Consider the following 23,748-nt stretch of genomic DNA (forward strand, 5'->3'; position numbering starts at 1 on the left):
AGGTCTACACAGCTGTTGTGCTGACCTCACTGTTGTACGCCTGTGAAACCTGGACAGTCTACCAGTGCCATGCCAGGAAACTGGATCACTTCTATCTGAATTGTCTTAAGAAGATTCTGAAGATCACCTGGCAGGATAGGATACCAGACACTGAGGTCCTTTTCTGAGCTAAACTGCCAAGCATTCACACTGCTTCAGAGAGCACAACTCCAATAGGTTGGCCATGTTGCTCAAATGCCAAAGGTATGATTGCCTAAAAGACTATTTTACAAACTCAGGTGACGCAGGCGCTCACATAGTGGTCAGAAAAAGCGACACAAGGAGACTCTCAAGACCTCTCTGAAGAACTCTGGAATCAATTGCATGACACGGGAGACACTGGCCAAGCCCTGCACAGTGTGGCATGCCTGTATCAGAGAAGGCACTGTGCTCTCTGAGCAAAGCAGAAGTGCAGTAGCTCAAAAGAAATGTGAGATGCGCAAATTTAGAGACATCTCCACTCTGGATGTTCATATGGACTATTTGTCCCTGACCTGTGGTAGAGCTTTCCAAGAGTGTATTGGTCTGATCAGCCACAGACAGACACACTGTACCTTGACTCCAACATAGTGAGGCTATTTTGGTCTTCTTTGAAAAAGAAGGACAGTAGGGGGCAGCTAGGTGGCGCAGTGGATAGAACACCGGCCCTGGATTCAGGGGGACCTGAGTTCAAATCCAGCCTCAGACACGTAATATTTACTAGCTATGTGACCATGGGCAAGATACTTAACCCCATTGCCTAGCCAAAAAAAAAAAAAAAGACAATAAACCCTGGGCAAGTCACTTAACCTCCTGACTCAGTTCCCTCAATTGTAAAATAAGGATCATAACAGTATCTGCTTCCCAAGGTTGCTGTGAGGATCCTCATTTTACAGTTGAGGAAACCAAGGCACACCGAGGTTGACTTGCCCAGGGTCACACAGCTTCGAAGTATCTGAAGCCAATATGAATTCAGGTCTTTCTGACTTCAGGCCCAGCACTGTATCCACTGTGCCACCTAGCTGCTTATGTGGGTCACTATTACTGCATGGGTCTCACCCATGCCTCCTTTCTCTCTCTCTCTCTCTCTCTCCCTCCCTGCCTCCCTCTCTCTCTTCTCTTTCTCTCTCTCTCAGGGGATAGGGTAGGATTACTTCTGAGGCACCTTTAATGTGAAATATTAATTTATGAATATTTATTAATGTTATTATATTAATAACAAATTAATAGTATTAAATATTAATATTTATTAATATTATCTGCATCTTGTGTCATGGGGTCTTAATCTTACTGTTTACATTACAGTCATTTCTTATAGTCTTCATCTGTCGATCTTAGAGCCAGTATATCCCATGACTACATCCACCTTCTATGGTTCACCTGCCCCCCATCTGATGCATGGGGAACCCAGATACCTCTCCCCTAGGGTGGAAGCACAGCCTCTTTAGATGTCTCCTGAAGCACCTTCCCTCACCAAATAGAACCCGACACGAACACCTTATCTCTCACCACACCCCAAAACACCATCTCTCGGCTGTTTTTGTAAGAAATCGAGAAGAGGAAATAAGTACGCCTAAAAATTCTGGATAATGCAGGAAGTAATGCTTTACAGGCAGAGATCCTGGATCTCTAAGAACAAAAGCAAAGGCAAAAAACACGTACAAACAAAGGAGCGCATGCACATATAAATGGGTTATGGGAAGCATAACAAACTAGGAACCACCAGAAATTTAAAAGGAAAGGTAAGAGAAGCATGAGAACTTAAAATGATCCATTTCTGGCTTCCTTCAAATCCCAGATAAAACCCTACTTTCTACAAGAAGTCTTTCCCAATCCTCTTTAATGTCTTCTCTATGTTGACTGTCTCCAATCTATCCTGCATATAAATCTTGCTTACATAATTGTTTTCATGTTATCTTCCCCTCATCCATTAGACTGTGAGCTCCTTGAGGACAGGAACAGTCTTTTGCCTTTCTTTGTATCCACAGCACTTAGTATAATAGTGCCTGGCATATAGTACACACTTAATAAATGCTAAGTGATTAACTAAAGGATAAAATATCTGGAAGATGACAATTTTTGCTTATCAAAAAAATCATTATCTATTGTTAGCTGTGGCTTTGGAAAAGGGAGGCTTTGGGTTTGGAGACTTGAGAGGAAAATGTTTGGAAGAGCTATCAGATAATCAGATGAAACTGTGCTTCACTTAGAGAAGGCTTAATTTTCATAAAATATTGCTCAATATGAATTCTGATATTGAGTAAGACTTTTGAAAGACTTTTGATTCAGGTGAAAATTTTCCCACATTTATTATATAAAATTTCTCTCCAGTATGAAGTTTCTGATGAGCAATAAAACGTATGAAAGGCTTCTGACATTCGTTAATTCTCTCCACTATTAATTCTGCAATGTATACTGAACTCTGTGCTCCCATGGAAGACCTTCCCACTTTCAATACACTTATAAGTTCTCATATAATCATCTACTGGAAGTAAGGGATAGCTTATGGAGAAGCTGTCCACATTTATCACATTTGTAAGTCTTCTCCAATTAATAGTTAATTAATTCTCTGATGATCAGGAAGTTTTTTTTTTTTTTATTGTGGCAGAAAGCCTTCCTGCAGTCATTATAACCTAATGTTTCTCTCTAGTATGAATTTTCTGATGTCTAGTAAGTCCTGAGCTCTGGCAGAAGGCTTTTCCACACTTATTACATTCGTAAGGTTTTTCTCCAGTGTGAATTCTCTGATGTTGAGTAAAATGTATGCTGCGGTTGAAAGCCTTCCCACACTCACTGCATTCAAAAGGTTTTTCACCAGTATGAATTCCCAGATGTTGAGTAAGATGTGTGCTTCGGTTAAAGGTCTTCCCACATTCATTGCATACATAAGGCTTTTCTCCTGTATGAATTCTCTGATGCTTAGTAAGTTTTGACATCCAATAGAAGGCCTTGCCACATTTATTACATTCATAAGGTTTCTTCCCACTATGAATCCTGTGATGGGAAGTAAGGGATGATCTACGACTGAAAGTCTTCCCACATTGATTACATTCATAAGGTTTCTCTCCACTATGAACTCTCTGATGTTCAGTTAGTCCTGAATTCCACCGGAAGGCCATCCCACACTCATTACATTCATAGGGTTTCTCTCCTGTGTGAATTCTCTTATGTTCAGTAAGGAGTGCAATTCGGCCAAAGGCCTTCCCACATTCGTTACATTCATAAGGTTTCTCTCCAGTATGAGTTCTCTGATGTTGAGTAAGATGTATGCTCTGATGGAAAGCTTTACCACATTCGCTGCATTCATAAGGTTTCTCTCCAGTGTGAATTCTCTGATGTTTGGTAAGTTCTGAGGTCCAGTAGAAGGCCTTGCCACATTCATTACATTCATAAGTTTTTTGCCCACTATGAATCCTGTAATGGGAAGTAAGGGATGACCTATGACTGAAAGTCTTCCCACATTCAGTACATTCATAAGGTTTTTCTCCAGTATGAATTCTCTGATGTTCAGTAAGTCCTGAACTCCAGCGAAACACCTTTCCACATTCATTACATTGATAAGGTTTCTCTCCCATATGAATGCTCCAATGTTCAATTAGTTGTAGGCTACTGAAGAAAGACATTCCACATTCATTACATTTATGGGATTTCTCTCCAGTATTGATTGTTGGGACAGAAATAATGGATGAGCTCTGATAAGTTTTTCTACCTTCATTATATTCACGAGGTTTCTCCTGAGTATTTATTCTACGACGTTTTAAAAAGTCTGAATTATAACTGAAGGATTTCTCACATTCATCAAATTTGGAAAACGTATTCTTCAAAGAGATTTTATTATACTTGTCTGAGTCAGAAAACAATCTGAAAATCTTTCTATGTTTATTGTATTGGTGGAAACTCTTTCCAACATATAGTTTTGGTTGGGAAACAAAGGTTGACTCTAGACCAAAGATTCTGTCATATTTCTGACATTTGTGGTGCTTCAATTTATTGGAAATTTTCCTTTGGAAAGTTTTTACTTGCTTAGAACGTTTCTTCTCATAGCTCTGCCATCTTTCTAACCCAGCCTCACATTCTACGAACTTGGAGACACAGGTACCATCCCTTTTGAAACTTTCTTGGAATGACTCTTCCATAGAAATGCCCAGCTTTGGAATTGACTCCTTGGTTTTGGGTCTGTTCTCCCAATCTGAAAGAAAGAAAAAGTAAATACTTTCTTTTTTTTTTTGTACATTTGGTCCTATCTTCCATTTCCTCCATTAAGAAAAATGACTGTTGAACTTTGAAGTCTAAAAGAAAATAATACTACCATTGTATGGCTATTTATCCATTTAATTTACAAAAAGCATTTATACTGATCTTCACAACAACAACTCTGTGAAGTAGGTAGGTTAGTAAATACATTTTCCAAATAAGGAAACTGACTTAGATTTACCAACTTAACCTAGGTCACACTGTAATGAGTGTCAAAGCTAATATTTGAAAGGTCATAATCAAAGAATCACAGAATCTTAGAGCTGGAAAGGACCTCAGTGCAACCTATATCCCAAAAGACTTCCTATTTTAATGCCACCAACAAATGGTCCTCTAGTCCTTGCTTGAAGATGTCTAGTGAATCGAAGGCAACACATTCCCCTTTTGGAGAGTTCCAAGTGTCAGGAAGATCTTCCTTAGAGCGAGCTTACATTGGCCTCTGCAGCTTCTCTCCATTACTCTTGATTCTGCCTTGTGGGGCCACATGGAACAAATTCAATTCCTCTTCCACATGACAGCCTCTTAATTACAGGACGCTAGCAATCCCATCCTATTGAGTCTTGTCTTTTTCAGGCTACACCTCTATCAAAGGATGCACAACTTTGGAGACGTCTCTCTCCCAATGGTCAGACAGACTATTTGTGCCCAACAGGTAGAGCCTTCCAAGCTTGTATTGGTCTGACCAGCCACAGGCAGACACACCGCACATTGGTCACGATGTCATTTTGATCTTCTTTGAGCACAAAGAACAAATAATAACAACAACATCTATCAAATTATCCTCCTTCAAATGATCTTTCTGTGGCATTAATACATGATGAACCATCTTGATCCACTTCAAATCAGGCTGATTCCACAAACGTTTATTAAGCACCTGCTATGTATGAGGCACCGCGCTAGAAGCAACGGACGTAAAGAAAAGCTTAAGCCTTCAAAGAGCTCGGGTTTTATTTATATCACGTCCACAAGTAAACATCAACTTATTCCAAGTCATTTCAAGAGGGAGAGCTAATAAATGGAGAGAATCAGGCCAGGCCTCACATGCAGGGGACAGGTAAAGTGTGCTTTACGCAGCCAAAAGAAGCTAAAGATTCTAAGAGGCAGAAGTGAGAAAGCACATTCCATACTGGGGGGACTACTTGTAAAACAAACAAAGAGAAGCTGGACGGTCACAGGGATCTTCTAACAGGCTAGCCTTCTGGAGGAAAGAATGTGTAAGAGGGACTAACATGAAATAAGATTTAAAGGGGGGTGGGAGTGAAGATCAAGTGCCAGGCTAAGGAGTCTGTATTTTGTACTAAAGAAAATAGGAAGATCTTGAATATTTTTGAAAAGGTTGGAGGATGACAGGGTCAGTTATCTTAGATCCAAACTATCAATTTAGCAACTGTGTGAAGATTGTATTAGAGAGGAAGACTGGAGGGAAAGAGATCGAAGCAGGAGGCTATTGTAACAGTCTAGGCAATGAGACAGGAGCCTGAACTAGCACAGTGGTTGTGCAAGTAGAGAGAAGGGGACAGATCTGAGACATGTGGTAACTGATCTGGAGCCTCGGTGACTAGAAGGGTGGTGGTATCCTTGATAGAAACAGGAAAGTCTAAAGAAGAAACACTACAAGCTCCATTTCGGACACATTAGGTTTGAGAAATCTACAAAAGGTATATCTTTATTTGATAGTCATCTGCATGGATCAAAGGTTCTTAGGTACTCTCCCCCCTTTTTTTTGTCATGGATCCCTTTGTCCGTCTGGTGAAGTTTACGGACTCCTTCTTAGAACAATGTCTCTAAATACATAAAATGAAATACATAAAATTACAAGGAAAATCAATTTTATTAAAATTCAGTTATTAAAATATTTTTAAAACTCCAGGTTAAGAATGTCTGTCATAAATGATAATTGGACTTATGGAACCTGAGGAGATACCAAGGGAGAATGTAAAGAGAGGAAAGAGGAGATCCCAATCCTGGCACACCCACGCTGAAGATGATCCAGTAAAGGAGACTGAGAAATAGCAGTAAGAATGGAAAAAGAGCTAAGCGAAAACAGTATCTCAGAATCCAAGGGTGGTTGACAGTGTCAAAAAATACAAAAAGGTCAAGAAGGATAAGGCCTGAGAAAAGGGCATTGTATTGATCAGTTAAAACTTCACCTTAAAGAAAGCCATTCCAATTGAGTAGGTAAGGAAGTGGAGGCAATGTGTATACGTGGCATTTCCTAGGAGTTCGGCTATGAAAGGGAGCAGAGGCATAAGACACTAGCTTGAAGGAATGAAAGGGTTAAGTAAAGGTTCTTTAAGAATGTGGGAGATCTAAGGGCAGCTAGGTGGTGCAGTAGACAAGAGTACCGGCCCTGGAGTCAGGGGGACCTGAGTTCAAATCCAGTCTCAAACATTTGACACTTACTAGCTGTGTGACCCTGGGCAAGTCACTTAACCCCACTGCCTAGCCAAAAAACAAAAGAATATGTTTTCAGGCATTGGGGAAGGAGCCAGGGAATAGAAGGAGACTAAAGATGAGCCGGAGATGGGCAGGAAAAGGGATTAAGAATACAAATGTAGATCATCATGGGATAAAGAATAGATTCCTCAGAGAGCAAAGGAGTATGTTCTGAAAGGGGAATACAAGAGATTTGGATAATAGAGAAGAATAATTATGGATAACGGTCAGACTAAGAGTATGATCCTTCTTTTGTGTGGCTGAGGTCGGTGAAGATGGAGGTCATGAAAGCTGAGAAGGCTGATGAATTAAGAAGCCAGAATGCTTGAGGGGACAAAGACGTGTGTCAAAAACCCCAAGTCTGAGCGCAGAGGCTGTACTGGAGCAGAACGTCTTTGTTCTAGAGTTCAGCAGCGCTTGACACAGATTAGGCTTTCAGCAGATACTTGTTCAATGGAATAGAAGAAAAGAAGAATGATTTAGACATTAGCAATTGGCTACAACAAGGAGTCAGACTGGATGTGAAGGATGGATGCAGAAAAAGTAACATTTTGGAAGAAATGAGGAACAAGAAGCATGCCTGCTGCTCCTGGCCAGTGCCTTGGGGTGGAAGGCATGAGCGAAGGAGCCCCCACAATGGAGAGGGCAGTCAAGCATGCAATGTCTTCTGTGGAGAGCCAGGTTTCTGATAGTGCAAGGAGATAGAGAGAATGTGGAACCAAGATAAAAAGGACAGAGGGTATGATGGAAAGAAAGAAGAGGATCAGATGGATTGTGGAGAGGTAGGATGAATCGAAAGCTGGAATTAAGGTTTTCAGGAGAAATATCAATAATCTCAGATATGCAGATGATAGATGGAAGGTCAAGGACCGAAGCTTAAATACTCTGACCGCATAATGAGAAGAGGAGACTCACTGGAAAAGCCCTGAAGTTGGGAAAGACCGAGGGCAAAGGAAAAGGGGACGGCATAGGACGAGATGGATAGTATCATGGAAACAACGAACATGAGCTTGGCAGATCTGGAGAGACACTGGAGGACAGAAGAGCCTGGCATGCTGCGGCCCATAGGTCACAAAGGGTCAGACACCACTCAACAACAAGAACAAAAGAACCAAAGTCGATAGTGATAAGCACAGAGGTGTGGAAAGAACGTTTTCATCTTAGCAAAAATTGACTCTGGAGCTTGAGAGTGAGGGGAGTTGGGCAGAAGCTGGGATTCTGCCTTCCTGAAAATGAAGAAAGATGGAGGCACTGAACCTTTAGGGTCCTGTGAAGACTGAACACAGTCAGTAAGGGCTCTCACTCCCTTTGACTCCCAGACCCAGAACAGGAGATACATTCTAAATGTGGTATTGGCACGTGGTTCCCAGTCTCTGAATCCCCAGAAGCTAAGGCCCCTGCAAGACTGTCAATATCCTAAGACTTGGATTCCTAGACGGCTTAGAGGCTGAGAGCCACTGGGGACAGGAAGTCTGTGGTCTCCAGCACCTATAGGCTAGGGTCTGAAATGATTTCAAACAAGTCTTTTGTTTAATCTGGCTCCACAAAGACAGGACCTCAGAGTTAGGTCCTCGTGGGCCAAGTTGAGCTCACTCTCTACATATTCTCCTGCTTATCAACTGTCTTACTGGTGATGCTTAAAATGGAACAAAATACTCAAGATGTGGCTTGATGGGGGCAGAACAGCACAGAACTATCATTTACTTATTCCTGAAAGCTATGCCTATCAATGCAATACTCACTGTGAACACATTCACTTCTTGGCTGCCTAACATAATATTAAATTCATTAGGCTAGGAGTCATTCCCCAATAGATAAATAGTCAAAGGGTATAAATAAGCAGTTCTCAAGGGAAGAAATCCAAGCTATAATAGCCATATGAAAAAAAAAACGCACCAAATTGTTAATAATGAGTGAAATTCATATTAAAGTATCCCTGAGGTTCCACCTCACACTTATCAGATTAATGAAGTTCACAAAAAAGTGAAAATGACAAATGCTGGAGGAGCTGCTGGAAAACAGGCACATTAATGCATTGTTGGTGGACCTGTCAATTGGCCCAGTTATTCTGGAAAACAATTTGGAACTATGCCCCCAAAGTTACGAAACTGTGCATATCCTTTGACCCACAAATACCACTACTAAGCCTATACCTAAAAAGCCTCTAAGAAAGAGGAAAAGATACATATGGAAAATGTACAGCAGCTCTTTTTGTGGTGTCAAAGAACTAAGAAACTGAGTGGAGTCTATCAATTATGGCTGAACAAATCATATTTTGTGAATATAATTGAACATGATTGTATAATAAGAAATAATGAAAAGGACAATTTTAGAAAAACCTAGGAAGGGCTGTAGGAATCAAGTAAGCAGGACCAGGAGAATAAATTAAGCTTGAGAGAAATTATTATTTTTGCTATTATATTAGCAATTGTTAAATTAGGATTAAAGCTTATTTTTTCCTTTCTTTCCTCATTCAGGGACCAGACCCTGTAGGTCAAGTCAGCCAAGATTGCCCTGATCCCAGAGTGTCTGCTCCGAGATCTTGGGTAGAGCCAAGCCCAGTTAGGAGACTTTACTTCTGTGTAGAGTGTAAACAGGCTCTAATCTAGGCAAATTCTTGCCCTCAGGGAATAAACTCCTGTCCTTGTACCCCTCCAATGGAGTTCAGGGTGACCCAGCTCACGAAGGAGAAAACCAACCAGTGATCTGAGTGTAAATGGATTCCTCCGTCAGGATTGCTGGAGGCAGCTGAGGCTCATGATCAAGCCACATTCTCAGCAGGAGGAGCTCACCCCCTCATTCACCAATCAGGCTGATTTTCACCTGTCAGGAGCACCCTTTTTTCCAAAAGGGGGTTTTTAATTAATTTATTTTAATAAATAATCAATGTAATTAAGGCTTCCAGTCTCTTTATGTCTTTGTCATTGGTTGCCTAGAGAAACCACTGATCATTAATTTATTATTAAGTAGACTAATTAATAAATTGATCATTAATTACCCAGAAATCCTGTCAGGTTTTTCAGTCCTCACCTACTGTAACAGCACTGTAAAAACATACAATTGTGAAAGACTTAACAAATCTGTCGATTCAATGACCAAGCATGATTCCAGAGGGCCAATGATGAAGAATGCAGCCCTTCCCCTGACGGAGGTGACGGATTAAATAATGAGACACATTTTTGGAATGGTCCATGTGGGAATTTGTTTTTCTTGACTATGCTTATTTGTTACACAACCAGAGTTTTTCTTTTTGTTTTTTAATTGGGTGAGGGGAAAAATGGGAGAGAAAATAAGAGCTTGTTAATTGAAAAAATAAAAGTTCAAAAGAAAGAAAGAAGGGGATGGATGTGAGATGTATTGAGATGAAATAAACAGGACTGGAGAAGTGGCTCACTTCTCTTCTTCGAAAACGGAGACACCACTTGCCCTTCTCAGGCCCACAGTACCCTTCCCAGTCTCCAAGATCTTTCTGGCATCACTGAGTGAGGACATCTCATCACTCACATCTGCTAGTCATTTCAGCACCCCAGGATGTAGTTCATTTGGGCCAGATGACCTGGATTCAACCAGATAGGTCTCCCTTACTACCTCCTCACTTAGCTTGACTGTCAACTCCCTGTTACTCCAACTGATTCTGTCCTCTCCAGCGCAGACGTCACTTTCCTTAAGAAACACAGAAGCAGAGTAAGAAATGAGAAGCTCTCATTTCTCTCCATTGTTCCATCCACCTCCAAGCAGCATTTCCATCTCTCCTTTCCTCCTTCTCTTTTCCTCCACATGACTTCAGCTTCTCCTTCTGTTGTCCTTCTCTCTCCTCACCAACCGTGGCCCATTCCAAGGGCTCTCGTTAGCTCTCTTGTTACTATTCCTATGGTACCATGACACACTTCTCCATTCCCCCACTGGATTCTCATTCTCTCTATACACCTCGTCAAAATCAAAGTGAATTTAAGAAGTCTTATCAACACAACTAGCAAGCATGATTCCAAAGCACCCACCTCCTGACAGAAGAGTGGTGGACTCGGGGTGCAGACCAAGACATACACTTTTAGGACACAGCCAGTCCAGGGATTTGTTTTGTCTGACTACACGTGTTAGTTACATATTTTTGTTTTTTCTTTTTCCTCAATAGGAAAAATTCAATGAAATGGGGACATTCAATGAAATAGGACTTTCAAGCATTCCTAATGAAAAGAGCAGAGCTGAATAGAAAATATGACCGTCAATTATAAGACTCAAGAGAAGCACAAAAAGGTAAATAGGAAGGAGAAATCAAAAGGGATTCAATAAGGTTAAACAGTTTACATTCCTACATGGGAAGATGATACTTGTAACTCTTAAGAATTTCCTCATTTTTAGGGCAGTTAGAAGGACTTTACGAAGACAGAGGGCACCAGCGTGAGTTGAATATGATAATATCTAAAAAAAGGGTAATATCTAAATAAAGATAATATCTTTATTTAGGATAATATCTAATAATATCTAAATAGCTAAATATATCTAATATCTAAATAATATCTAAAAAGACATCTAAATAATATCTAATATCTAATTAATATCTAAAATGTCTAATATTATTAATAATATCTAAATTAATATCTAAAATATCTAATATAATAGGATAAAATCTAAAAAAAGATAAAATTAAGGGATGAGAAAGAGGAATGCACTGGAAGAAGGGGAAAGGGAGAGGCAGAATGATGTAAATTATCTCACATAAAAGAGACATGAAAAAGCTTTTACAGTGGAGGGGAAGATAGAGGAAGGGAGCACTTGAATCTTATTCTCATCAGAACTGGCTCAAAGGGGGAATATCACACACTCAGTTGGGTATAGAAATCTATCTTACCCTACAGGAAAATAGGAGGGAAGGGGATGGGAAGGGGTGGCTGACAGAAGGGAGGGTGGATTAGAGGAGGCAGCAGTCAGAGGCAAAATACTTTTTTTTTAGTTTCTGTAGAGTTCTTTTTTTTTTAATTAATTTATTTTTAGTTTTCAACATTCATTTCCATAGGTTTTTGAGTTTTAAATTTTCTTCCTGCCTCCTCCCCAGGATGGCGTGCAATCTGCAATAGGCTCTACATATACATGCCTATTAATCATATTTCCACATTATTCATGTTGTAAAGAAGAATCAGGACAAATAAGAAGAACCACAAGAAAGAGGAAACAAAACAAAACAGAAGAAAAAAAAAGAACAAATAGTATGCTCTCATCTGCATTCAGACTCCATAGTTCTTTCATTGACTGTGGACAGCATTTTCCATCATGAGGCCTTTGGAGATGTTTTAGATCCTTGCATTGCTGAGAAGAGCAAAGTCTATCAAAGTTAGTCATTGCACAATGTGGCTGTTACTGTGTACAATGTTCTACTGGTTCTAGAAGCAAAACACTTTTGAGGTGAGAAAGGGTGAAAGGAGAGAGAGAGAGTGAGAAGGATAAACAGGGCGGAAATAGGATGGAGGGAAATATACAGTAATCATAACTGAAAAAAATTTATAGCAAGTTTCTCTGATAAAGGCCTCATTTCTCAAATATATAGAAAACTGAGTAAAATTTATAAAAGTAAGAGCCATTCCCCAATTGATAAATGGTCACAGGACATGAACAGGTAGTTCTTGGATGAAGTAATCAAAACTATCTATAGTCATGTGAAAAAATGCTCTAAATCACTATTGCTTAGAGAAATGCAAATTAAAGCAACTCTGAGGTACCACCTCATACCTATCGGATTGGCTAATATGACAGAAAAGGAGTGTGATAAATGTTGGAAGGGATGTGGAAAAATTGAGACACTAATGCACTGTTGGTGGAGTTATGAACTGATCTAACCATTCTGGAGAATAATTTGAAACTATGCCCAAAGAGCTATAAAATTGTACATACCCTTTGATCCAGCAACACCATTATTAGGTCTGTATCTCAAAGAGATTAAGAAAAAAAGGAAAAGGACATTTATGTATAAAAGTATTTATAGCAGCTCTTTTTTTGCTGGCAAAGAATTGGAAATTGAGAGGATGCCCATCAACTGGGGAATGGCTGAATGTGATGCAATGCAACTATACTATAAGAAATGATGAGCAGGACGCTCTCAGGAAAACCTGGAAAGACTTACAAAAACGGATACAAAGTGAAATGAGCAGAACCAGGAGAACATTATACATAATAACAGCAATACTGTACAATAATCAACTCCGAATCATTTAGCTATTCTTAGCAACAGAATGATCCAAGATAATTCCAAAGGACTTATAATGAAAAATACTATCCATCTTCAGAGAAAGAACTGATGGATTCTGAATGCAAACTGAAACATACTTTTCTTTTAACTTTATTTTGCTTGGGCTTTTTTCTTTTTTGGTGTTTTCTTTCGTAACATGACTAATATGGAAATGTTTTGCATGACTGCACATGCACAATCTATATCAAATTGTCTGCCTTCTCAATGAGGGGGAAGAGAGGGACAGAGAGAGAATACTTAACTCAAAAATTTTTAAAAACAAATGTTAAAAATTGTTTTTACCCGTAATTTGGAAAAAATAAAATATTAAATTTTTTAAAATTAAGCCCTAGTATTTCCTTGTACATGAAGCCTTTCCTAATTCCCCATAGCGACAAGGGCCTGCCCTTCCCAAATCATCTTTTATTTATGTTGTGTCTATCTGTTGTTCATTTTTCAGTCACGTAAACTCTTTGTGACCCCATTTAGGGTTTTCCTGGCAGATACTGAAATAGTTTGCCATTTCCTTCTTCAGCTCATTTTACAGATGAGGAAATTGAGGCAAACAGGATGAAGTGACTTGCCCAGAGTCACACAGCTATTAAGTGTTTGAGGCCAGACTAGAACTCACAAAAATGAGTTTTCCTAACTTCAGGCCCAATGCTCTATCCACTGTGGCACCTAGTTGCCCATAAAAAAAATATTGTTGCTGTTTAGCACAGTCCAACTCTTTGTGACTCTACTGGAGTATTTTTGGCAAAGACACTAGAGTGGTTTGCCATTTCCTTCTTCAGCTCATTTTACAGATGAGGAAACTGAGACAAACAGGATGAAGTGACTTGCCTGGGGTCATACAGCTAGCAAGTGTCTGAGGATCAATTTCAACTCAGGTCTTTCTGACTCCAGGCTCAGTCTCTGTCCACTGTGCCACCCAGCTGCCCTGCTTAACAGGTAGAAGAAATAAAAATACTGGAGACAAAAATCAATGGACTTAATTATTAAAAAAAAAAAAAAGCATTTCTCTCCAACAAAAATCAATGCATCCAAAATAAAATGGACAGAAATGGACTGGGGAAATATTTGCTTCCATATTTCTGCTAGAAAGTTGGCATTCATAGTCTATAGGAACTGATACAAATTTATGAGACCAAGATCTATTTCCCTAAAGATAAATGGTCAAAATTTGTAAATATGCTGTTCTTAAAAGGAACACAAAATATCAGTTACCTCCTGGAAAAATTATTCAAACTCTCCAGTCACCAAAGAGACCCAAATGAAAAAAACTTTGAGACTCCACTTTGCTCCCTTTAAATTGGCAAAGGGTTAAAACCTAGAAAATTAGGCATTATCAAGCTGAAGAGAAATGAGTGGGCTGTTCTACCATGCCAGGGGCCAGGAAGCGGAGCCATCCCCTTCAGAGACAACATGGCAGTGTGCAAAAGGAACACTAAGACTTCTAACTTCTACTGATCCAGTAATCCACTAGTAGCATTGTACTAGCAGGAAGCTGGGAAAGAAAACAAAATCTGCTCACAGGCCTGTAATCCCTGCTCCTGAGGGAGGCTGAGGCTGGTGGGGCGTTTGGCCTGCACAAGGCTGAGCTGCAGTGGGTTAATAAGTAGCCACTACACTTCGCGTCTGGGCAAGACTGGGCCACTCAATCTCAAAACAATAATAACAGCCTAATAAATAATGATTCTGGTGATAACAATAATGGTGATGATGATAATGATATTAATAACAATAGCAAAAGGCCAAAAATAAAACTTGTCTCACTGCATTCTGTTATAGCTACATTCTGGCATTTATACATATTTTTTGTATTTTTTGTACCTTTATAACAGTTATGTTTTAAGAATGTAGGGATATATGGGACTTTCTCTAAAAAGTAACATAAGAAAACAAAGTCAGAAAACACACACCAACCACACCGCTATAAAACTACCAGTGACATAATCCTAAAAACTATTTAAAATAAGAAGTGATTAGAATGAGATGCAGAAACAGGGCACTTGTGTTGATATTTTGTTATTAATAAGTATATACTTTAAAAGGGAATGAATGAATGGGCCAGGAGAAGGGAGATAACGGGTGCCAACCACTGGCTATGGAGGCAAAGTCAGAAGAGAAAACAAAGATGTGGCTTCTGTTGATAGCATGGTTCCCATGCTCCTTGAAGGCCATGCAAGAGGAAAGACGTCAGGATGATGAATTGAGGTGATGCCACAGTCTCAGCCCTCCTCCAAGGGCCTCGGGGGTACTTTGAACACAGCTCCCTGGACAGTGTTTTAAAGGGTTTCTCCTGTGCAGCCGGCTAAGCTGCTACTACTCAAGTACCTGCTTGAGCCTGCCTGCTACCCACACACTCACCTGGACAGGTGCTTGCCAGGGCAGATCCTTCTTGCATCCCAGGTGCTCCCTGCTGCTCCAGCTGCTCAATCACATCTGGTTTTGAATCCTCAAGTCCTGTCCAATGAAAATAGGAAAATGCTGGGCACAAAGAGCCCCTTCAGAATGCAAGCCTAGATGGTCAACTAGTTATTTATTAAGCGCCTACTACGTACCAGGCACTATGCTAAGAGCAGTGCTAAGATACAAAAACAGGCATCAGGCAAGTATACTCTGGATTACTGGACAAATAAGGTTGCAAAGCGGATTTCAGCTCAGATAGTAAATAAATACATTTGAGCCACTTTCTGGCAAGAGGAGGGAATCCAGGCCAATCCAATGAATCTCCATGAAGATGCACTTGACCTTGGGGAGAATCGTGTGCCTGATCACCCCAGCATGAGGTTCCAGTTTCTAGCTGCATCAATCAGAGACCATTCGCCAAGTAATAATGAGCAGAAATACCTTTTTCCATGGCCACAAAAGGAATGAGATTCTCAGGTCCTTCATGTCTGGCAATAACTGATTAACCCTGAAGATATCCCATGGGGTTTGTTAAGACTGGTTGCACAGATCCTCCAAGGGGCAGGTGTTGAGGCACCGAAGGGAGCCTCCTTACCCAGGCAGACCAGGTGCCCGTAGTTCTCCAGCATCACCTCCCGGTACAGCTCCTTCTGGGCGGGGCCAAGCTGCCCCCACTCCTCCCAGGAGAAATCCACGGCCACGTCCTGGAACGTCACCAACTCCTGAAACATCAAATACATTTGTGCTGACCCACGGACCACCCTTCATAGACCAAGCAGGTAACGGGAGGCTGCCAGGAACTGAAGGGAGTGCTTCTCAGTTTTCCAGTTAGGTCAAGTATTTCCTGAGTACTCCTTATGCCCCATCATTCATACTAGATTTCAAAACATGTAATACAACAATAACAGCTCATATATATAATGACTTTTTTTCTTGGTGTATGTACAAAGTTCTTATCTCACAAAAGTATTCATTATCCCCATTTCACAGATGAGAAAACTGAAAATAATGAACTTTAAGGAAAATGGCCAAGGTCACATGGCTAGAAATGATCAGAGCTAGCCCTCGAACTCAGGACTTCTGATTCACAGGCCTGGGTGCCTTCCACAACACTGTGCTGCCTCCTGCTGTGTGGATCACCATCTCACATCATCTCATCAACTGTGCGGTGAACCTGCCATGGGGCAACAAGCATTTCCTTTGGGGGGCCTTGCTGTGAAATTGAAGGGAGCTTGTTAGAGGCCTGGAGCTAATGTCTGTGCTTGGAGAGAAAAGGTTAGGCTACCAAGGTGTGCCTGCTGGCTATTGCTGCTGGCATGGGGCTTGGGGCACCTGTCTGGAGAGCTTTCATTAGGAGTCAAACTAGTGCAATTCAAGGCTCTTTGCTGGGTGCTAGGGATACAAAGACAAAGATGAAATGTTGCTTGTTCATGAAGAGCTTACATCCTACTGGGGGGGTCACAAAATATATAGCACTAGGTAATTATAAAACTGATGTGACAGGCAAACAACTAAGGGCTCAGGGAAATGGTACTTGAGCTCTGAACCCTGCAAGGAAAGGAGGGAGGGGACACACATTTATTTTTTTTTCTTGGTGAGGCAACTAGGGTTAAGTGACTTGTCCAGGGTCACACAGCTAGTGTTATGTGTCTGAGGCTGGATTTGAACTCAGGTCCTCTTGACTTCAGGGCCAGTGTTCTATCCACTGCACCACCTAACTGCCCCTGGGACACACATATATTAAGCACATGCTACGTGCCAGGCACCGTGGTAAGGGCTTTTTTACAAATACTAACTCATCTGATCCTCACAAGAACCCTGGAGGTAAGTGCTATTATTATCCCTGTTTTATCGATGAGGATACTGAGGTAGACAGAGGTTAAGTGACTTCTTTAGGATCACACAGCTCTAAGTGCGGGAGGCCTGACTTCAGAATTGGCCACTTTACTCACTGCAACGCCCAGCTGCCTGTGCACTTCCAGAGATTCCAAGAGGTGCAGGTAAGGAAGCACACTCCAGGCCTGTTGAAAGTTACAGAGACAGGAGACTGAATGTTATATACAACAAATGGCAAACAGTCTGGCTTTGCTGGAACACAGAGTATGTGGGAGCATGTGAAATCAGCCAATCCATAAAGACAGGCTAGAGCCAGATCGTGCAGGCTTTTAAATAGAAAACAGAGAAGTCTGCATTTTGACTGAGGTACAAAAGGGGGCTCCTGAAACCTCCTGAGCAGGGGAGTGATGTGGTCAGAGCTACGCTTCAGGAAGCTCCATCTCTCTGGAAGATGTGCTGGGGAGGGGAAAGACTTCAGGTGGGGACATGCTCTTGAAGAAATCCATGCAAAATATGAGAATGGTCTGGGCTATGTAACCGCACGTAAGGACAGAGAGATCAGATGTGAGAAATGTCGTGGAGCTATACTACTGAGAAGAAGCAAATAAGTAGAGATGAGAACTTCTGGTTTGGGACGGGGAGTAAGAGTCAGGAAGGCCTCTGAGGCTGAGAAACCGGCCGACCTTCAATTTAGAAGCACACTGGGGCCTTTGACAGAAACGGGCAAGTTTATGGCTACCGCATCACCTATGAGATGTCCAGGGTCAAGTAACGGGCTATCGCGTAACTTGTTTACGGTGCACTGTACTGTCAAAGTTTGTGAGAAATCATCTGAATAGCTAATATTTATGCTTAGACAGCAAAAAAAAAAAAGAGGAGGGAATGCTTAGGACGATACGATATATCTGTTCTTTAGAAGTCTAACATCAACCAAGAGAACGGGGACACAGATTTCTTTTCTTTTCTTTCTTTCTTTTTTTTTTTTTTAAAGGCAATTGGGGTTAAGTGACTTGCCCAGGGTCACACAGCTAGTAAGTGTCAAGTGTTTGGTCTGAAGCTGGATTTGAACTCAGGTCCTCCTGACTTCAGGGCTGGTGCTCTATCCACTGCGCCACCTTGCTGCCCTGGGGACGCAGATTTCCTGCAATCCTAGAACCTAGTGCAAGGGTCTTGGTGGCCCCCAAAGTATAAAGATTCACTCCAACTCTTTCCACGCCCCTCCCTCACACTCACTGGAGAAATGCCGGGATGGCCCTCCTCCACAGGAAGGGTGACAAAGATGAAAAGCAATTGTTGCAGACTGATTTGGAGTGAGGGATTGGGAAGGACTTGGTCGTTGTGGGAAGGATCAAGGGATTATAAAATCTTGTGTCAAAGTGTTCGGAAGAGGTATGGAGACCCCCAGTGCAGCCCATAATGACTAGTAAGAGCCTCAGTCATGGCCTTATGCCTTTGTATTACTCTAAATCCCAAGCCTACGTGGAGAATGGCAGAGGCCCAGTTCAAGGGCTAAGGGCAGCTAACCCTTAACACCCCTCCCCCAGTTGTTTAGATACCCAGCCCTAAGTGCAACCATCCTCCTCGGAACGTTAATTTCCGATTACAGATAACATAGCTGCTGCATGCCATTAAAAACCAGATATTATTTCCATTGTTCTGTTGGCCAATGCCAGGACTAGAAGATTTTTGGAAAGCGGCAACAGAGATAACTTTGTCTCACGTCCTCTAGTTATTAATGCTAAGGGAGGCGTTCCACAAGGAGACAGATGATGCTCGACAGAGGCATGTACACAGTCACGGACGCTGTCCAGAGGAGAGTCTAAATGGAAGAGAGACTGGCTGCTTAACGATGAGGATGTCCTCCAAAGGTCCTGCTTGTGAATGACAGTTTCTAAACCACATGAAGCTTGCCAATATGTCGCAGGCCATCCTACGCGAGACAATAATTTAAGAGTGTGGCCTAACTCCACGTGAGAAGCACGTGGCTGAAGGTCTGCCGGAGGGACAGCCCACAGAGTGGGCCCAGCAACATTTGGATCAGCACAGTGGGGGCTGGCTGGAGTGCACATGGGAAACTGGGCCATGGTTCTAACGACTCCATGCTTCTGCCTCAAAGTCCTATCTTTTCAATGTCATGATCCTTCTGGGAATAGGGCATGGAATGCCACCGTGTCTAAAGAATGAAAGTTAGAGTGACAATGCATGATGGGGGTAAACAGACCATAGCACAGGGGCTCTTAAGCTGGGATCCTGCATTTCAGCATAACTGGTTTCCTTTGCAATCCAATCTATTTTATTTTATCCATTCAAAAACAGGGTTCTGAGAAGGGGTCCATAGGCTTCACCACACTGACACAAGAAAAGTTAAGAGACCCTGCCACAGTCTGTTACCGACAAAGAACTGACTACAATCTAAAAGGGTGTAAAAATCACTAAAAAGACGCGAGGTTAGGGAGAGGAAGTGGCCTGGTAATGGTGGTGATGGACGGGTGGAGAGCCAGGGTGCTCCACTGGTACCCACAATGCCCGGAGAGCCGGAGGAAGGCCCCGGGGGGGGCTTCCAAATTCCATTGCCCGGCTGGACCCCCAGTCCGGATCCTGAGCAGACTGCTGACTCAATGAGCCCTAGCCCCCGGACCGGGGCTTTCTTATTTCCATCCTGGCTTGCTGCACTCCTGGGTCTTCTCCATGCCTGGGGCCGCTCCCCCTGCCTGCAGGGTGGAGACCTCCCAGAAGCTCCACTTATGGAGGGTCCGCAGGCCCACCCAGCCGCACTCTTCTGCTGCTTATGATACCGGAATAAGACGTGTTTACTGACAGACTGGTTATTCACATTTCACAGATGAGGAAACGGAGACAGGCGCAGGTGAAGTGACTTGCCCAAGGTCACACAGCTAGTAAGTATCCCAAGATGGATTTTAACCAACTCAGGTCTTCCTGACTCCAGGCCCAGCACCCTGGGCACTGCTGCGCCCCCTAGGGGCCTCACAAGGAATTGACCCTTCCTGCCTCCAGGCCCGGCACCCTGGACACCGCTGCACCCCCTAGGGGCCTCGCAAGGAATTGGCCCTTCCTGACTCCAGGCCTGGCACTCCGGGCACCGCTGCGCCCCCTAGGGGCCTTGCAAGGAATTGACCCTTCCTGCCTCCAGGCCCGGCACCCTGGACACCGCTGCACCCCCTAGGGGCCTCGCAAGGAATTGGCCCTTCCTGACTCCAGGCCCGGCACCCTGGGCACCACTGCACCCCTTGGCGGCCTCTAATCAAAGACGGTGCCAATTTCTTGGTGCCCGTTCTGAGGACAGAAACGCCTCCCAAAGAAATTAGACTTGCCACTCACCTGGCGGGTCCTGGCTGTCAGGAGCACAGGGGCCATCCTCTCGTCTAAGGGCAGAGTCTTATATATAGTAGGAAGGAAAAAGGACCGACGAGACGGACTGCCTTCCAGCTCTCAGTGTTGCAGCCTTGTTTGTCCGCCGTTGTTTGCAGGTGGCCTCTCTCCTCGGACAGACTGGGAGCTCCTCGAGGGCAGGGACTGTCTTTTGCCTTTCATGTATCACCAGCACGCAGCACAAGGCCTGGCACACGGTAGGTGCTCGTAAATGCCAGTTGACTGATTGGCTGCATAGCTGATCCCTTGCTCAGGAGGAGGTCAGGAGGAGCCCCCGAACGTGCTCAATTCACTTCCAGCCCAACTCACTCTCCAGACTTGTCTACCTTCTGGATCCCGGGACCTTCCACTCCTCCCCCAATGCTGGCCCCTACTAACCTTCCTCTCCAAATCTACCCTTAAACGTTTTATCTTCCTCAATTAGAATGTAAGATCCTTGAGGGCAGGGGCAGTTTCTTGTTTCTTCTTGTATCCTCAGCGCTTAGCACAGTGTCTGGCATACAGTAAGAGCTTAATAAATGCTCTAAGCTTGCCTCCTGGCAACTCCAAAGGTCCTTCTGGAGAGTAGAGGGGAAAGCCTGGGAGAAAGATTCCCGCAGCCGATTGGAAGCGAAGGGAGAGAACAGTGATGATGGTGGTGACGGCAGTAGATGACCATTACACACGCTATCTCATTTGCTGGCATTACTTTCATTTTACAGATGAGTTAACTGAGGCACAGGGGTCATGCAGCAGGAAGCATCAGAGGCGGGATTCAAACCCCAGCGTTGCTGGGGGGCGGGGCAGGGGGGAACAGGAGATGGGAAAAAGAGAGGAGCCTTGGAGAGGCTGGGGAATCCGGGAAGGACCTCTTGATTGGTCGGTTTTCTAGCCGCGCCTCCAAGGTCAGCCAATGGGCGTGCTCAAGGGCCTCCGCGCGAGTACTGCGCACGCGCAATCCTCAAAGGCCAGCCCGAGAACGTGGGCAGGCTCCAAGCGCGGGCGACGGAGGCTCCTCCCCCTCCGTCCGCCCTCCGGGGCTCCCCCTGCAGGGCGAGGCTCGGCCCAGCGACGGTGGAGGCTGAGGACGGCGGAGCCGGGGCGACCGCAAACGCTCCCAGGGCGGCAGAGGGCTGCCCAAATTGACGGCAGCGCCGCGGCGGGCGGGGGAAAGGCGGGGAGCGGAAGTGACGAATATGGAAGCGCCTGTTTCCTCCCCCCTCCCCGCCCCTTTGTCTCGTTTCCAAGGCAACCGCAGTACACTTGCATTGACACACACTGGAAGCACCTGGGCAGGCCTGGGAGCGCGGACTTCTGAAGAGCGCATGCGCGGGGTGGGAGAGGAAGCGAGGCGGGTAGGGAGGAGGCCTGGGCGCCGGGGAGGGGAGGGGAGGGGAGGAGAGGGGAGGTGACCTGAGGGGAGGAGAGGCGAGGGGAGGGGAGGGGAGCTGAGAGAAGGGGAAGGGAGGGGAGGGGAGGTGACTGGAGGGGAAGCGAAGGGAGGGGAGGGGAGGAGAGACAAGGGTGGTGGGAGGGGAGGGGAGGAGAGTCGGGGGAGGGGGTAGGGGAGGGGAGCCGAGGGAGGGGGGAGGGGAGGGGAGGCTAGGGGAGCTGAGGGTTGGGGAGGGGAGGGGTGGACAGATGAGGGAGGGGGAGGGGAGGGGAGCCAAGGGGAAGGGAGGGGGGGAGGTGAGGTGACTGGAGGGGAGGGGAAGGGAGGGGAGGAGAGACGAGGGAGGGGAGGAGAGAGGAGGGAGGGGAGAAGAGGGTTCGGGAGGGGAGGAGAGATGGGGGAGGGGAGGGGAGGTGACTGGAGGAGAGGCGAGGGGAGGGGAGGCGAAGGGAGCTGAGGGTTGGGGATGGGAGGGGAGCTGAGGGTTGGGGAGGGGAGGGGACGGGAGGGGAGGGGTGGGGAGGGGAGCCGAGGGGAGGGGAGGGGTGGTTAGGCGAGGGGAGGGCAACCCAGCCTGCCCACAATGAGACCCCTCCCCCTCCCGCTACCCCCACCGAGAAGGCGCCCCCAGGCCCCCAGGCCGCTGCTGTCAGGGAGCTTCCTTTCCAGCCCGGAAGACCTGCGCAGGGGGAGGTATGTGTGAGCAGCATGTGTGGTGCACGGGAGCAGGCCTCGAGGCTGGCAGGACTGGCATTGGGGCCCCGCCTCCCACATGCTGGCCCTGGACTCGTCACCCAGCTTCCCAGTGCCAGGAGGGTGCCACCCTCACCCAGTGCAATCCCAGCTTCGGTGCCCGTGCGGGAGATAGTGTTCCTGCAGCGGTCGGTGGGCAGTGGCTGGTTCAGGACCAGAAGTCAGGGCAGAGACGAGGGCTGCACATAGATGGGCTTGGCAGTCATCTGCTGTTATCTGCTGAGGTAGCTGATGTTGTAAGTACAAGTTAGAACCAGCAGGAGGAACCACCAGAAGGAGGAAACAAAACTCAACAGAAGAAAAAAAAGTTAGCAATTCGGCTTCCACAGTTCTTTCTTTGGGTGTGGATGGCATTTCCCATCTCGAGGCCTTTGGAGACGTCTGAGATCCTTGTATTGCCAGGAAGGGTTAAGTTTATCAGTATTAGTCATCGCACAACGTGGCTGTTATTGTGCACAACATTCTCCTAGTTCTGCTCACTTCCCTCAGCATCAGACCATACAAGTCGTTCCAGGTTTTTCTGGTCAGCCTGTTCATCGTTTCTTATAGCACGATAGTATTCCATCACATTCATATGCCACAACTTGTTCAGTCATTCCCCAATTGATGGGCATCCCCTCAATTTCCAGTTCTTTGCCACCACAAAAAGAGCTGCTATGAATATTTTATACAGACCTAGAAGTTGTATTGCTGGGTCAAAGGGTATGCACATTTTTATAGCCCTTTGGGCATAGTTCCAAATTACTCTCCAAAATGGTTGGATCATTTCACAACTCCACCAACAATGCATTAGTGTTCCAATTCCCCTACACATTTTTGATATATAACCTCGACTGGGCTTTCACTGCTGCTAGGCAGTCTTACTATACCTCCCTTATCTTTTCACCATCCCACTCTCCCCAGAGGCTTTTCCAAACTTCTGCATCTGTGACAATTAAAAAAAGTTCTGGGGGACACCGTTTCTGGGTAATTTGGTCATTTTATTAATAAGACCAACATCTTTATTAATAAAAGGATGGCCATTTGGCCATCTCTCTTAGACCAAGACCCCTCATGG

The 23,748-nt window shown here is 44.4% G+C and overlaps 1 protein-coding gene across 1 annotated transcript; it reads right to left on the minus strand.

Moving 5' to 3' along the window:
- Positions 1-1,992: 1,992 nt before the first annotated feature.
- On the minus strand, positions 1,993-21,486 carry LOC114031199 (zinc finger protein 883-like). Its single transcript, XM_027846223.1, has 4 exons — positions 20,516-21,486; positions 15,936-16,062; positions 15,299-15,394; positions 1,993-4,207 (listed from the first exon to the last, which is right to left on the minus strand). Exons 1-4 carry the CDS (start codon positions 20,549-20,551, stop codon positions 2,652-2,654), a joined length of 1,815 nt encoding a protein of 604 aa, XP_027702024.1. The 5' UTR covers positions 20,552-21,486; the 3' UTR covers positions 1,993-2,651.
- Between the last annotated feature and the right edge of the window lie 2,262 nt (positions 21,487-23,748).

Source organism: Vombatus ursinus, unplaced genomic scaffold (genome assembly GCF_900497805.2).
Source record: "Vombatus ursinus unplaced genomic scaffold, bare-nosed wombat genome assembly UNPS02015098.1, whole genome shotgun sequence".
NCBI lineage: Eukaryota > Metazoa > Chordata > Mammalia > Diprotodontia > Vombatidae > Vombatus > Vombatus ursinus.

Bases quoted from the DNA above. Each gene is read 5' to 3' on its own strand.
- LOC114031199 (XM_027846223.1), bottom strand. From the start codon at position 20,551: ATGGCCCCTGTGCTCCTGACAGCCAGGACCCGCCAG. The intron at 16,063-20,515 runs GTGAGTGGCAAG...TTGATGTTTCAG, and splicing joins TGACAGCCAGGACCCGCCAG to GAGTTGGTGACGTTCCAGGA. The intron at 15,395-15,935 runs GTAAGGAGGCTC...TTCATTGGACAG, and splicing joins CGGGCACCTGGTCTGCCTGG to GACTTGAGGATTCAAAACCA.